Here is a 17,484-nt window from a genome sequence, read left to right on the forward strand (position 1 = left end):
CTTATTGGTATGTCATCACTGAATTTGACTTCCTAAAGGTGGCAGCTTTTCCCCAAACTGACTGATTTTTTCTGCTACAGCCACCTGAAAGTCATTGCCCTTCTATCCAAGGAGCACTTAAGTTAAGCCATACACAGGCCAATAAAAGCTGCCAAAGGACCAAGCTGGTCATTTATTGGCTCATGTAGGGGACCCTCCAATGGTCCTACCTGACCAATATCGGGTCAAATATCAGCCAGATGTTGATTGGACAGGTTTGAGGACTGGATGTGCATGGTGCTACTTCCTAAGTACTTTCTAAAGGTAGTAAATCTTTAAAAGATCCCCTCGTTTTGTGGCCATGCTACCTTGAGGTGAGCGGTATTGTGTTTACCCAATCACTTGGTCTTCGGGGCAAACAATCATATCATACTTGCCACTATGCAGGCTGTTGAATGTATGGCCACCTTTAGGAAGAACTTAGCATGTAGCTGCTGCACACTTGTAGAAGGGAAACCGAGCAGAAATATGGCAACTTCTTATTCACTCTCAAGTGCTGCCTTAATAGATATTAAAAGATTATTGGAAAATGCACTCACGCGGGTGGACTGTCCCCACAGAACTTCCCGATTCTTTTGGCATCATTGATTTCTCCACCATTGAATACCGCCACGTAATCATATCGGCAATAATTGTCTCTTTCTACATCAAACTTTTCAAACTTCAGTTCTATGACCTTAAACGGGACAGGCAAAATAGCAGATTTCAGGGTCTCTTGGTCATTAGATTTACTTTAGCCTAGTAACAAAGCAACATCAAACAGACATCATTTAGAAATCTCAAAGGTAACAAAATATATGCCCTACATAAATATATGTATATATTTGGTAAAGGTACAACTGTGTAAGGCTAGTTGGGAAAAACCTGTGCAATCCATACAAAAAGTAGGGCAAAGTAATGTGGAAATTAGTAGCAATCTACTACTTTTTAGGATTATCATCAGCTTTATTTGACATAAATGTATCTGATATGATCAGTGTTAGAAATCTTAGCTCACCTGATGTTTGGGGGCAACAATATGCCAAGAGCAGGTGACTCCTGCTGGGTAATCCCTCTCTGGCCAATTGGGAGTTTGAAAGGATCCAGAAGGCTTATCCAGTCGCCCTCCACAGTACTGATCGCCTGCAATTCCATATTAACATAAGACAAGTCTTGATATTCCCAGAGTCAAAATTATAATTATAATATCAGAAATTAGTTGGACATAATGATCCAGTGTATATAAGTGAGAAGGAAAAGGCATACCTCTCTCATTGGGTTCTGCAGCAGAAAACACAGCAATGAAACCATTTCCAGCAGTGTTTGCATCAGAAATCATTTGGACCAGCATCTTGTTACTGTTAGATACGAGAGCGCCAGGCCTAAAGGTGCCACAGAAGCGCCCAATGCGATGCACATTGGAATGGCCATTATATACATCTACAAAGTCATAGCGGCACAAGTTGTCACTCTCCAAGTCGATGAAGCGAAATGACAGGACAACCACCTTGCCCTCGGGTACCTGTGAAAACAGTTATGTTATGACAGGTCCAGCATAAGAATAGAACACTATTGTATTAGAACATGGCACATACATCAGTGAAGAGCAAACCTGCATATGAGGATTAACTGGTAGAAACTAGTGGGCCCCTGGCTAGTATGGCTCCATCCTATGCATTCCCTTCTTCTATTCTGCTCTGCATTACAATACAATTCAATGCAATACAGTGCTCACTTCAAATAATACGCTATGGTACATCAAAAATGTGTTTATCCTAAAGTTAAGTGGGACCCAAAAATTAGTTTGCCATGGGGCCCAGTAACATCTAATTACATAACTGCTTCTTTTCTTTCTTTTCTCTTTCTTTCTGCTTCTCTTTGCACGGCTTCTTTTTTTCTGTTTCTACAATATGCCTTGTCAGCATAGCAAACAATGAAGTTTCTATAAGTTGTGCCCTTACATCCAAAGGGGCAGTAACATTTTTCTAAGATAGGGCTTGTTGCATAATGTGACACTGTACAGTGTAGCTAATCATATCCTTTACTTGGCTACATTTCAAAATGTATATAAAAGAGCAGTTTGTGCATAAACGTGTGGGAATTATGTCCGCGACAGTCACTCTGCCGTCCAGTCAGAGAATACAGTAGCCGTGGCATGACATTCAGTCACTCAGTAGCCAACAGGGACAGATTGTCACTTAGAGAATATGGTCCTATTTTTACACAGCTTGAATGGCTGTATTCAGAATAGAGCTTGTCAGAAAGGAGCAGATGCCATATATACTGTATATGTGCTAGTGCTATACCTGCGTCTGTTTAGCTCAGGCATTTTACAAGCTCAGGGCTTTACAAAGCTGCCCAGATTCCTCACCATCTAATCCAGCCAGGGGTGCTGGGAGTTTATCACTGATATAAATCAGATTGCCTCAGTATTGTTCTCCTGCCGTCCCCCAGCCTCCTTCATTGCCATATGTGCTGAACTCTGGCTGTTGTCTCAATGCTCTGTTTTTATTATTGCCCAACTGCATTTTATTGCTTTACAAGTACATAAAATAGCTGCTATTACTGATGTATTGGGAATAAGCAAAATGCTACTATTGAAAACACATTAGCTAATGTTTTGTGAAACTGGGAGCATATTTGTGATATTACACGACAGTCTGGCAAGGGAATTTTATAGCAAAACACAGCAATCAGCTAAAGCAGAAATAAACAAGCAACAGAAATACCCTTCTGAGGCTCACTGGATTACAGACAATAAAGGACAATGAAAGTCAACAACCTGGTTGGGTGAAAATATATAACTCACTCCCCAATGAGTCCAGTTGCTAACCTTACTGCTACTTGAAGGCATGGCAGTGCTATCTTGCCTGCTTTTCTGAGTGTTCAATTTAGCTGCATGCATTACAGTACTTACTGATTCTTGCACATTGCACTGCATAGTAGAGACGTGCATGTTCCAAATACTGGGGAGAACAGCACAATGCTGCCTGTTCACATTATTAAGAGGAGAGAAACCAATGCAGGATTCAGCAACTGGGGTCATTGTGTGTGGGGGCCCTCAAAGATGTTAGTTTGTCTTTGCCCCTAGACAGGTACTCCATACCTCATAGACCTCAAACTATATTCTTCTCTGGCCACATACTCTCAGGCTTTGTTTGTGAAGCTATTCTGATAATACATAATGTACTGCTTCTCATGTCTCAATAGTCACGTTCAAGATTTACACAATTTAAGCAGAAACAGCTGTTTATCAATAGAAAGAAGAGAGAAGAATTTAACCTTGTAAGTAAATCTGTTGCAAGTTCAGAATAAATATTTACATTATATGTTTTCTTTAAAGTGATATTAACATTTTAAAGCAACAGCAGCGCCAGACAAAAAAAAAAATAAATTGCCCTTAGCCATGCTGGTAGGTTTAAAAAAATGTTTATTAAACTCAGCAAAGATCTAACAATTCACTATAGCAATTTACATTTTTACTTTGAATTGTGCCAGAGGGCTGCTGTTTCTCCGATACACAGGCTTTAAGACTTGACAGCAAAGGAATGCACCTTCCATATAGAGCTGAGCATAGATCCTAGCCTGTGCGTTGGTGGAAGTCCCATCAGCTGACAGAAGTAAGTAGCCCATTCTACATCAGTGGTTTCCAACTAAGGGGCTGCCCTGGAGCAGCGCTTCGGTTTCTTAGCCTAAAGTACAGTTGAGCTGAGATTTGGGGAAAATTCATATTTGCTCTTTAGATATTCCTATTAAGTGAATAGGAATTTGGGGGTGAGCACTTATTTGTTGTTCTATATATTGTTGAAACTATAGTTGAACTGATGGTTTTCATATATCTGTAACCTTGCTATGAGCTAAAAGAGGGCCTTCAGAAACTGTTGAACCTCTAGCGGGGCTTGAACCAAAAAAAAGTCCAACAACCACAGCTCCACATGGAAGAGTGTCATTATTCACTTGAGCCCAAGAAGCTGGATTTGCAGTTAAATAAAAGAGAATAAAAATCTCATTGTTCTCCAAACATATAAAATAACCAAAAAGAACTCTGTGATCATTTCCTATCATAAAGAGTTGCCCATGGGGGCCTGTTGTTAGAAGGTTGATCCTCGGGGCCCTCCTCTTCCACCCATCTCTTTGACTTTAGAGCAAATCAAGAAAATGTAAAAAAGATCATTGCTGTCCTTAGGTGCCATATATATACACCCTCTGCTAGCAGTCAGAAATTGCAGGAGGGGCCTTCTTTATAATAATTTTTATTATCATGTATTTAAAAAAAGCCAACATATTAATTGTCTAAGTTCTTAATTCACCTCTGTTGCTGGCAAGCAAAACAACCTACACATATTCATATTTATACGGTATACAAGGAGCTGCTCCACTACATAGTGAGGCATTCTTCAGAGATGGCAATATGGCAGCTCTCACAGAAATATGAGGAAAAGGAATGGTCTGTGAAAGAAATAAATGATGCCTTTTTTTTAATGGAAAACAAGTGGAAGACAAAACCCTAGATATAAACAGGATATTTTCTAAGTGGACAGGAACATAAATCTTGGAAGCTGATGGGCAGCTTGGCAGAATGATAAGAACAGAAACCAGGAAGCTCTCTGCCACTCGAAAAAAAAAGTAATTTCAGTCATTTTTGTTACTTATTTATTGGCAGAAATTGCTGTTAATTTTACTGTCGAATAGCTTAGTGGCTGGGAGAGTTTCTAAACACAAAACAGATTGTCATAGGAACTGAAGGCAGTTTTGCATACTTGTAGACCTCCTGAGAGTAGAAGCATTCGTTTATCACAAACCTGGATCTGTCTGGAATGTTCTTGCAGTTAAAAACAAGTTTATAACCTTTGCAATAATCTCTGTGATCTTACGGAGCATGGATATTTATTGCATGTATACAGACTCATCATGCATTGGATTTTAGCTATACAGATGACAGCAACAGGAGAAGTGATGCAAATAAATGCTCACTCAGGAGGAAAGGTGTCAATTGTCTTTATACTTTTTCCTGCCTTGGTGTGACATTGTAAATATTTAAGGCGTTTGCTTTTTTGGGTTTAGCATCAATTCATCTGATATATATTGTCTAAAAAACAGGGTTGCCACCTGGTTGGCATTTTACCAGCCTGGGCGATATAAGTAAGGATTAATGCCAATGATACTAATAGGCAAAAAAGATAACATGAAGATCGGTTTGTTTTTCAGAAAGGGCTAAGACACACGGAGCTCCATAGTAGCAGATACTTGTCACTGCAATAATGACAATTGCCTCTGATAAAACTCACATAGAGACAATTATCAGTAAATTATCAGTGGCGACTACACTAAGGAGCAGTGGGGAGAGATCCCCATTGCTCCGTATGGGAGCAAAATTTCTGTGTGGCGAGGCGGCATGCCGCCCCTAAATTAATGCCGCCCTAGGCCTGGGCCTTTGCGGCCTCACCACAAATCTGGGCCTGAGTAGCTCCCTTAGACCGATTCAGCAGCTTATCGGCCCGTGAAGGGGCACAAACGATGGGCCTGTCCGACGTACATCTGGCCTGAAATCGGGCTGATATCGATCGGGCAGGTTAAAAAATGTATTCATTTTGGGGGCCACATCGGCTCGTTGATGCGGTCCTCAACCAATTGCGCCTATTACTGGTGTTTTAATTTGATCGTTTGGCCCCAGGGCCAATCGACCGAATTAGCCTGGATTCACCTGATATCGCCCACCCATAGGTATAGTGAGAAGATCTGCTTGGCGACCTCACCAGGCGAGCGGATCTTAACATGTATGGCCACCTTAAAAGTTAACATTTCTATCTGAATTAGCAAATTTAATGGAACCCAGAGCACCCAATCACTATTCACTGCTATATGGCAGTTAGAATAACAAAAACAGCATCTGACTGAGTGTTGTGAATTAGTGCCCTAATGTTACTCTGCCCATGTTACCACTCAAATCGATATTGTTACAGTGAAAGAAGTAAATAAAAGACAGTTTCAGTTTTTGTGATAAATATGAGCCAATACATAAAGCAGCGTCTGGTTTTATCATGTAAAAAATGTACTAATGAAAATCACAAGCCTTGTTTTACCTTTGTTTCCCCAATTCTGTTTTCACTTCTCTGTGCCATTAGCCACAGACGAATGCGACTTAGTTCTCATAGGAAATTGATCCAGTAAGGAATAACTAGACCTACCGTGATTTTCCACGTACATTTGCTGTTTGGAGGGTAAACTCCAGGGAATCCCTCGCTTCCTAGCACCCCAGTATCACCAGTCAGATTTCCCCCGCATGTGAAAGTCTGCCTAGAACAAGAGAAAGCAGATTTATGGCAAGTCACAGACAAGGACCTCACTTGTACGGTTACATATTTTGCACTCACATGTCACTGAATTACCAAGTGCTCTGAATTCTGCTAGGCTCCTTCTACATAATTGATGGTGTTTAAATATTACCACTCCTATCTGAATGATTGTACTGTATCATTAATTACAGGGAGTTAGATTAGTATCATATCTACTGTATGTTATCTATGTCATATCTAATTCTTCTAATCTGAAATAGTGCCATTTAGCCTTTTGTTATTCCTTCTTTCAAATATGGATAAACAGACAGATATAAAGATAGGTAGAAAGTGAGATATGTACATAGACAGATGGGTAAATATGTAGATAGATGATAGATAGATAGATAGATAGATAGATAGATAGATAGATAGATAGATGATAGATAGATAGATGATTGTTAGATATCTTTGCCCAAGTTGGACACCCAAGCACTGGACCAAATCCAGACATGATTACGTCTGATTTTTGGCCAGATTTCAGTCGGACAGACTGTCCTAATTGTCCAATACGCAGGCCAATAAATTGTTGACTGGAGAGGTAGTATTTATTGGCCTGTGTATGGCCTACTCAAACAATAAATGGGGTAAAAGTTACACATTAATACATTTTATTGGTTTCACAAATGTAGGCAACTTCAAGAATATAAAACAATAATTATATATTGGTTTCCCTTAACTACTTTTTATTTTTACTTTAGTACATTTTACTGGTTTTCCCTTTCACAGTACTAGGCAATCTGTCTTTGAATTACCTAATATAGCTAATCTCTCTCTTGCTGCTGACAATTTCCAAGATTCCCTTTACTTTCAGAACATTACCTCAGTCTTTATGATTAAAACTTCTAAACTAGGTCAGCATTTGTCTCATCAAATTAGTTAGGAGAACTAGTTACACATTCCTACCAGACCATTTAATCAGTAAACATGCACAGGAACTTATAAAGTGCATTTAAAGCGTCAATTAGCTTAGCACAGAAAAATGTTTCTGCAACTGAAAAAAAGGGCTAAGGCATAAACCTCCCTATGTAATAAAAGGCACAAAGTTTTCCCAGATGCAGTAACCCATAGCAAACAAGGTGGCAATAACATGTGCTGTATACTAAAGTAATGCTTGACTAAAAGAGGGTAAGCTTCTTTAAAGAAACGTGTTTTTTTAGATTGTTTAGAGACAGAGAGATTGGATGAAAGTTGGATGGAACGTTGGAATAAATGCCAGAGAAGGTGGGAGCCAAAGCAAAGTCCTGAATGTGTGTATGTGAAGAGGTAATAAGTGAGGGGCAGATTTGTAAAAGAGCGTAACACGCACTTTGTCAAGTTCATGAAAATAAGTTCAGACATGTAGGGTGGAGCAGTTTTTGACCTGCTTTGAATGCCAGGGTAATATTAGTCTAACTGGTTTTATTTTTTTATGGACTGGAGAGGTGACTATGGAGTCTGTGGAGGTGAAGTTCAGTTAAGAGAGTTGCAGCAAACAATACATTGAATGATGAGATTAATCAGAATTTTGAGGAATCTTGTATTGCCAGTATAGAGGTGGTATAGACAGAACTGTTAATCCAACAAATGTTGTCAGGTGTTACTCGATTTTGGCCCTTGCCGCAGTTTTCCATCATTATACCTAATTCCCCCTTTTTATATGCTCTCTGCATATATTTCCATAATGCATGTGCAGTAAGCGCCCATTGGCATCACCATTGATGTGTATATGCAGGGGGCATTCAGGGGCTTCAGCAGTGCAAGTGCAAATGCGCAGTGACGTTACTTCTGGCTACGCACGTGTGCAGTGATGTAACGGGAAGTGACACAAAGAAATTTCGGCAGGGCGCTGAGTGCAAGAACATGGTTGCTGCAGGTTGCACATTGCCTTCCACATGAGGAACGACCCTTTATGTCACCAACATAATACTGTTGGTCATACTGTTGTCAGAAAAAAGAACTAAGAAAGTTCAGAAATTACAGGTGAGAAAGACTGTCATTTGCAGATGGGACATTTTTTATAGTTTTTGAATTACTTGCCTTCTACATCTTTCCAGCTTTAAGAAAAAGGGTCAGCTGCCAAAAGTACCTCAGTACTAAATCCAAAAGAGAAGCCAGAGTTGCAGGGCTTAAACTGTAGCACAGAAGTTCTAGCCTAAACACCTACTCAGTGCTTGACATGCTTGAAGCACTTTAGCAAGGGGTGTGGATTATACCCTATATATTATTTAGAGAATTTAGTTTAGTCTTAACCATTCCATAAATTCTGATTTTGTCAGACTTCCTCTTCTGTGGAAAGGTGCTGATGCATTGCCAATGCTTTAAAAAGGGTTTGTGGTCTCACCTTGCAATTATAGGCGTGTAGGTTGGACATCTGTAATGGTAAAGTTATTTGGAGGTTTATCAAAAGATCACATTTAATATTATGTCCTGAAGATAGGCATTAAAAGTCTTAATCAGCGTGGGTTTATGAAGGATAGATCAGGTCATATGATGTTAGAAGTAGGAGGTGAAACAGTGGTCTCTTGCCAAAACTTCTGATACAGTGCCACAAAAATGTTTGCTTTTTAAATGAAGGTCTTCTGGTCCTGATGGTGTTATTTGTACATGGATTGGGAACTGGCTGAAGGCGTGTGTATCACTATGTCATGCTCTAGTTGTATGAAGTTTCTGTGTGGTGTGTTTCGTGGTTCTGTACTGGGTCCACTTTCTTTAATCTGTTCATTAATGCTTTGCAGGAAGGTGATGAAATCAGGGTATCTGGCTTGCAAGCAATTATGGAATCCATTTCAAATGTTATCCTTATAGGGGGTCTAAACAAGCTGGCAATCCAGGCAGCAAAGTATGAGATTCAGTGCTGATAAATATAGTTATGCACTTGGAATGTAAATATATTAAAGGAGAAGGAAAGGCAAAATATATAAATAATACCATTCAATAGTGCTACTGCAGTTAATGAAAAAAGCTATAGTTTTGGCTCTCTTATAGCAAGAATTACTTAGTTAAACTTACTTCAAAGTTTAACTTGCTGTAATGAATGGCGCCGCCATCTTGGAAGTGGTATGCCCACTTCCTTTTCTTCAGCACACTACACTGTGCATGCGCAACAGTGCAGATGGATGCAAGCCAAAATTAAATATATTATTGAATCCAAGACTGACCAATCCGCAGCAGGGAGAGAGGCAAAATCCAACGATCGCGTCCTTTAACACAGCCAGAATGAGCGCTGGCCGGCTCGTTTCCGTGTATATCGCGTCACCATAGCAACCGGATGCTTGCTCATAGTGGGCGGCTCAGACGGTCTGTTGGAAGGGGAGTGCTCCTGTTTGTGCGCGCTCACAGAAGAGGAACATGCGCATGCGCCGCCTACAGTGCTGGTCATAGTGTCTGTGCAGGAGCGAGGCATTATGGGAATCCTCACAGCTCAGCGTTTTTTTTTCCTATTTGGCTTCTGATCTTCTGAACAGGTGAAATATGGGCAGACTTAAGGGCACTATTGAGACAACTGAAGGTATGCCTGCAGCTTGAAATTAACTCTTTATTAGCCTTTCCTTCTCCTTTAGGTAGAAAGGCAGGTCTGCAATAAAGTGTTTGGCCAAACAGTAGTTCATCATGCATCAGCTATACAGCCATAGTACAACAAATAAGCGCTCACCAAACCTTACCTAAAGTGAAGTTGTAGATGAGCTTTCAGGGGTATCTAGTAGAACTAATATGTATAATGCCCAACTTGTAGTTAGGCAGGTTAGGTATAGGCATTATGGTTGAACTTGATGGACGTATGTCTTTTTTCAACCCAACTTACTATGTCACTCTAACTGGCATGTCAGACAGCCTGCCATAAGGAATGGGAAGCTAAGAACTAACAAGTTTGATCAACATGAAAAGGATGTTATTGAAACCACAAAAGATTGAATGTTTAGAACAGTGTTGCAGGGAAAATACTTTCTCATTTTAAAAATATGTCTTGTGCTTTGAGTTTACCTTTAGTATGTTATAGAATAGCCAGTCCTCAGCAACTTTTTAACTGATCTTCATTTATTCTTTTTTATAATTTTTTATTATTTGCTCTTATCTTCTGAGTCACTGGCTCCGGCATCTTTGAGGCTACAATTTCATTGTTATTGTTACTTTTGATTACTTAATTTTTTTTCAGATCCACTCCTATTTCTTATTGTATTGTTACTAGGGTAATGTGGACCCTAGCAATCATATAACTGCTAATTGAAACTGAAGAGTTGTTAAATATAAACCTAATTATTTTAAAAACCACAAATAATAGGTGCACTAACCCTTTAAAGGATAAGGAAAGGCTAGTAAAGAGTTAATCTCAAGCTGCAGGCATACCTTCAGTTGTCTCAATAGTGCCCTTAAGTCTCCCCATATTTCACCTGTTCAGATGATCAGAAGCCAAACAGGAAGAAAAAACGCTGAGCTGTGTAAAGAAAGTTCCCATAATGCCTCGCTCCTGCACAGACACCCAGACCAAGTGAACATGCTCAGTTAGTAAGGCTATGAGTCAGCTTCCTGCTGATTGGCTCAGATCCACATTCCTAAGGGGGGGGGGTTCTTAGCATTCTTGAGGGAGGGGGGGAGCATCAGAGAGGAGAGAGCAGAAAGCTGCGTGTCTCTGGCACATGAATTACAGACACAAGAAATCTTTTTACAGAGAAGTCAGTGCAGCGTTTCTGTGAGTGCTTATGGCTGTTCTTACATAGACCTTTCTGATAAAGCTTACTTAGTTTTTACCTTTCTTTCTCCTTTAACTCCCTTCATTATGTGCTGTGCTGCTGTATGTGTTGAGCATAATAATGGAAACATGGGAAGGGATATAGAAAGACAGCTAAACTTGTGAATCATATTAGGTTAATTGCCAGACAGAAGTAAATTATAACAGTTCTGACAATCAGACTCTGATGGTTGAGTTTTCAAAGCAACATGAGTTGTAAAGATGCCAGACAGTGAGTGCCAAACTGCAGCTGCATCTGTAATAATTATAATGAGTGAGAGGAATAGTCTTGAAAATCATGTCAACAAAGTGAACAAAGAATAGATGGACGGTTAACAGCAATGTTGCATAACATCCCCAAAAAATGCTCTCAAAATACCACAGAATTGAATCAGTACCTCTTTAAACCAGTTACAGCCATGGAAAAAAGGAATATAGTCTGGTGAGTCATCTTTTACCCTTTTACTACAACTGGAATATGTTTAGGCTTGGCCAAAGAATGCCTTCATTGTTGCCAACTGGATCTATAATGGTTGGGGTAACCACCTTGGTGGAGTCATTAGGTCAGATGATTGCTCTGTAAAGTCATATAAATATGCTCTCAGAATACCACAGGACTGAATCAGCGCCTCTGTTACACAGTTACATCAAAACTAGACTTCCTAAAGGAGTTCATGGAAGACCTGCCATTCAGAAAGAGGCCAGTGCACATTGCCTGGACCTGTGACTTTGACTTTGATCTTGGCTACTAGATCCAAAACGATATGAAAGCCATCTTGAGTTTGATGATTGCTCTTGAAAAACAAAAACATCTAAAGGGTATTATCATGCTTTACAAAACCAGGTTCACCCTATAATGATGTTCCCAAATTCCCAAAATTCCAAGACAAAAAAAAATCCCAAACACACTACTAAACAGTCTAGTTTAAGCTTTCATGAGCACTAATATACAGACACAATATCATTACACCTTAATGGGAAGCTTGTGTGTAAAGTAGTTTATGCTTCAGAGAACTAGAATAGTTGAAACAGTTCTGTGACAACATTCCAAGAAGGACTGAAAGGACGTGGAGAGGCAAAGCAAGCCCATTTTCCATGTGTTCGGTTCTTGGGCCTCCCATCATATCAGCGAGCCCAGAGAAAGGCATCTGGCGTCTGACCACATACACATACCTGTGTCAACTATGCAATTTATTTGCAATGAAAATAAATTCATATATGTCCTATGACTCACTAATGAAATATGTGGATCAAGCCAGTTAATCTGTACAAAACTATTGATTTGTGGCAATATGACGAATCATTTCAGAATTCATAGCAAGCAAACTAATTAGCTGCATTGGCTTCCAAACTGATCTACTAATTGATCTGCATCACATGGAAAAGAAATTATTTGTGGGGAATATACTGGTCACCTAAATGTTCCAAATGTTATAATTAATTATTACATGTAGATTTATTTGTATTGATTCACTTATCTCTAGCACCGATTAACTGATTATAAAACCGTTTCCACATTATTTATTAGAGGCAAAGATAACTACAAGTCAGGTATGTTAACATTTTATTCTAGTGATGGAACTGCCTGATGAATTCGCTACTACATCATTTCTGGCAGCAGCACAAATGTTAATCATGTTTCCCTGGAGGATCCTTATTTCTTCTGCCCTCTTGGAGGTATGTACCCCTATCCATAACATACCACAGAGAATCCCTGATGCCCCATTGTTAATACATCCATACAAAGTACTACAACATGTATCAGGAAAGGCTCAAGATGAGCTTTAAAATGAGTGAACTTTATTTAAAGGAACCAGTAATGGTACAGTAGGCAGCTTTACCAACTAGCCAACTACGGACAAACAAAGGGACCCGTATGCCATTCCATTCACACTTCACTTTGTTGCTGGTGGAAAGGGGTTTTGGGGAGATTATTTGCCCACAGTAGCAGAGATTTACTGTGGGCGACTAATCTCTCCATGGGGCATTAGCCTTACCAATGCAGTTCACCAATACTGTGCAATTTGGCCACAGATAACGAAGACCCGACGGTGATGATTTAACTGACCAAATGACAAAGCAGCTGGTTGCATCACTATACCAAGATAACAGTAAATGCACTTCTAGTTCAGGCTTTGATCTCGTATATATATATATATGTTTATATATATAAAGGTGGTGGTCATTATCTAGTTGGATTCACTGCTGCTTCAATCAATGGAGGGCCCACGTACCAATGATTAACAATCTGTGCTTCGAGGACCAGCAAGAAGGCACATAGGCATGCTTTTAAAAGGTGTGCCTCTCCCACCCAATTTTACTACTCCAAGTCCCCTCTACTGAGGCCAGCACCGCAATAAGGGCTATAACACAAAGGGGGTTTAACCACCAGCCACAAGGTGGCGGCCTCTTGGCATCACCAATATCTGCCATATGCTGAGTGTATTTCATGTCCCTAAGAGGGAAGCAGTTGAAGGTGATTAAAGGCATTTGGACACTGCAATTTTGTACCATTAGCTTATAAATCAGTTTACAAAAAGCCAGTGGATTTTCTATAATTGAGGGCTTGGATAAATGAAAGGAGAGTATAACCATGGCAAAGACCAAACACAGTTGGAACAGTAACAACCCACTACTAAGAAAAACATATAAAACTATAAAACAATTGTGTGAGCATTTTGAGAGGCTATATGGTCCCCAGTGCCCCGTTGCCACTGCGTACTAACAGGGAAAAGCAGAATGAATTAGACACTGGCATATGAATATAATATGTGAAAATAAGAATGTCATTCCCTGGGCATAACTTTTGTGTACAAATAAACCCATTACCTTGCATTATATAATAGGAGCGATAGACCAAAAGGTGCAAAATGCAGAGCAATGCAAATGATAAGCTAGGTCATTGTTGCAGCAAAAATACTTTTTCACTGATTCCCATAAAATCTCACAGGGCTTTTACCTCCTACAAGAAGAATTTTTGGGAGTTAGGTTACAATAAATGCCATTCTGTGGAAGTATATGAATAAAATGAATACAGCTGGTTGCACGTGTGATTTTGCAGCAGCTCTATATCGTTCCCAAAGTAGGTGAGCTGTTTTTAGCCCCATTTACTGTTTTCCTTATTTCAACAGTTGCAGTGTATGGGCTACTAATTACATGTTATCTGATTCCCACCCGCAGTCAGACCTCCCTGGCCATTTGGCAATGTAGCCCTGGCGGGGTCTGTACAGTAGTAGAATAACAAATGAATGTAGACTTATAATTTAGGTTAGTGAATCCCAAACTGTGCCCCCACAATAGGGGCCCAACCTGAGGGCAAATTATAATGAAACCTGAGAGTGAATGCTTATTTGCTGTCCCTAGATCTATAGGAGGGTGACTATTAGCATCATGAACTTAATGGGGGCACCAAAAGTTAGACAGCAGGGGGGCGGGTGTTGCTGAGGCCATAAAGTCTGGACACTGCTTTAGGGTCTATACATGGCACATTGGCTGAGTGACACACAGTTTACTACAACTGGAAGGCCACAGGTATGACATATCTGATATGCATAGTAATAATGGTTATCATTATTTTGACAATTATTTATTAAACAGAGAGGGCATCCCCTAAAATATACCTAAAGAAGGCAGGTCCAATGACCCCCTTGCCCTACCCTGGCCATGGGAAGAATACAGCAAATGGAAAGCTGTAACACATTATGCAGAATGATCTGACAGTACCAAAGGGGAATGGGGTATATATGGGCCATGTACAAGCAAGGGGGGGCAAGACTGCCCATCTGTACATCCAGCCGCACACATGTTCCCAGCACAGCAGTGAGAAGATAGAGAGGGGCAGTATCTGCCCAGCAGAGGGTACATTAAAGGGTCACTTGGGTTCAGGTAATAATTTCAGGTACAGGATTGTTGTACTTAGGGCAAGTAACATTAACCCCTCAGGTACAGGATTGTTGTACTTAGGGCAAGTAACATTAACCCCTCAGGTACAGGATTGTTGTACTTAGGGCAAGTAACATTAACCCCTCAGGTACAGGATTGTTGTACTTAGGGCAAGTAACATTAACCCCTCAGGTACAGGATTGTTGTATGTAGGGCAAGTAACATTAACCCCTCAGGTACAGGATTGTTGTATGTAGGGCAAGTAACATTAACCCCTCAGGTACAGGATTGTTGTATGTACGGCAAGTAACATTAACCCCTCAGGTACAGGATTGTTGTACGTAGGGCAAGTAACCTTAACCCCTCAGGTACAGGATTGTTGTATGTAGGGCAAGTAACATTAACCCCTGCCAAGGTGGGCACTGGTCGGGTTCCCCTTGCAGCAATAGGACGGGTCCCATCAGTGATGCCCCTTACCTCTCATTGAGTTGCTGCCCAGGGATGCCATATGGCAGCAGTATAAGGAGGAGGAGGAGGAGGAGGGAGCCCAGGAACCAGCTCATGTCCGTACAGCAGCAGCAGCGATCCCAGCGCGACTCAGTAGCACGGAGGCTGCCTTGCCTTTATAAAGAAGATCGGCCGACTCATTCTCCTCTGGGAGGCTCCTTGGCACTAACAGACTCCTGATGAATATCCCATTTGTTCGCGCAGCGCTCAGGAGGAGGGGATCTGTTTCTCCCTAAAATCTGATCCTCCCCTCTCCTCCCCCCTGCACTTCTCTTTCAAATGCTGCCATTAACTCCTTCGCACCTGTGGGCATGTAGCTTTGCTAAGGTTTGCCTTTCCCACGCAATGCTAGCCTGCTTATTAGTATTATTTCCCATATTGAGGGTAGTGCAGCTAGCCCTCACCCCTCTAATGTAGCTTGTATATAACTGGCTGCCACCTGGCTTTCTCCATGAGAAAAAGTATCCTAGAACTTTCTGAAAATATTGCAATTATCTCTGCCTTCTATAGCAGTGGTACCTTTATGATCTCTCAGTAAGGCTATAATAGCTTTCCAACAGGAAGTCAGGAGCAGCATCTTGCTCTGCTGATGAGGAATGGATATAAGGACAACAGAACTGCAGTACAGAGCTGACTACAGTGTCACCACATAGGATTTATATCAGTGCGGTGTCAGGCTGTGCATTCTAGAGCCAATCATGGAATCATGATGCAGTTATGTGTGCACAAGGCATTTTTTTTCATTGGAGCCACGTTTTGCTTGTTGTCACTATTCCCCTCCAGCCTAGTGGCCCACCCATTGGTCACTAGGCTGGAGGGAAATAGTTGCCGAGTGGGGAGCCAGGGACGGATATGGCCAGAGGCTGGCTTGGGGTGCCCTACTGTTTGCCAAACTTTGAAGCCAGTCTCTGAAAGTATTTTGCTTCGGAGGTTTTAACAGGTGAAAACAGAGCTACCAAATTCCCTCTCTCATTGGCAGCCAGGCAGCTTCAGAACTCAATTTATTACCTCTATATTGTTTATATACATTAGCTTGTATTGTGGGACCAGTATGAAGACCAGGGGCTCCGAAAGGGGTAATGCCTGCTCCCCGAACCCTGGGCTTGAGATGCCTGGATCTTCCCTTCCTTTTGGCTCTAAAGACACACAACTGGCCATGAATGCCTCTTGGTGGGAGGTTATTGTTATTAACAGTAGCAGAATATGATTGTCTCATTAGCAGGAGTTAAGGCTGATGCCAGATGAGGCGTAGGGTGTATATTTTCGGCAAGCAGAAAAACGCTTGGCAAAAATACTGCCCTACGCCTCCTACTTGTGCCTGCACCCAAATGAATGGAATACACTTGGGTGCTTGCCGAAAATATACACCCTACGCCACATCTGCCATCAGCCTTAGCCTAAGGGGAGATATCTGGAGCTCTTAGGCTGATGGCAGACGTGGCGTAGGGCGTATATTTTCGGCAAGCGGAAAAGAGCTTGCTAAAAATACTTGTGCCTGCACCCGAATGAATGGAATACACTTGGGTGCTTGCCGCAAATATACGCCCTACGCCACGTCTGCCATCAGCCTTAGTCTAAGGGGAGATATGTGGAGCTCTTAGGCTGATGGCAGACATGGCGTAGGGCGTATATTTTCGGCAAGCGGAAAAGAGCTTGTGCCTGCACCCGAATTAATGGAATACGCTCAGGTGCAGGCACATGTAGCCGAAATAGACATAAAAAAACGCAAGATTTTGCATTAGATATACGCCCTACGCTACGTCTGGCATCAGCCTTAGAACTTTCAATTGCTTATGTAGTGTAAGTTAATTATATGACTTGATTCTGCAGAATTTAGGAGACTTGAGAGCTCATTAACAAATACAAATACAAAGTGATAAACGCTTGCAAATTGCCATGTTTTTACCCACAAAGTAACATGTTTTCTGAGCTTAAAGTAACAGTGACACCAAAAAAGAAAATGTATCAAAGTAATTAAAATATAATATACTGATGCCCTGTGTTGGTAAAAGAAACTCTACTATAGTTTCTAAA

General features: G+C 40.9%; 1 protein-coding gene across 1 annotated transcript in view; it reads right to left on the bottom strand.

Moving 5' to 3' along the window:
- The window catches only part of pcolce2 (procollagen C-endopeptidase enhancer 2), a 29,194-nt gene extending 13,554 nt beyond the window's left edge, over nucleotides 1-15,640 (bottom strand). The window contains exons 1-5 of the mRNA NM_001005804.1: nucleotides 15,421-15,640; nucleotides 6,207-6,315; nucleotides 1,285-1,540; nucleotides 1,037-1,161; nucleotides 579-715 (exon numbers count right to left, since the gene is read on the bottom strand). Coding sequence (NP_001005804.1) covers nucleotides 579-715; nucleotides 1,037-1,161; nucleotides 1,285-1,540; nucleotides 6,207-6,315; nucleotides 15,421-15,506 — 713 coding nt within the window. The 5' untranslated portion in view covers nucleotides 15,507-15,640. The remainder of the gene's footprint in view (nucleotides 1-578; nucleotides 716-1,036; nucleotides 1,162-1,284; nucleotides 1,541-6,206; nucleotides 6,316-15,420) is intronic.
- Nucleotides 15,641-17,484: the final 1,844 nt, after the last annotated feature.

The sequence above is a fragment of the Xenopus tropicalis genome, chromosome 5, assembly GCF_000004195.4.
Source record: "Xenopus tropicalis strain Nigerian chromosome 5, UCB_Xtro_10.0, whole genome shotgun sequence".
In the NCBI taxonomy this organism is placed as follows: Eukaryota; Metazoa; Chordata; class Amphibia; order Anura; family Pipidae; genus Xenopus; species Xenopus tropicalis.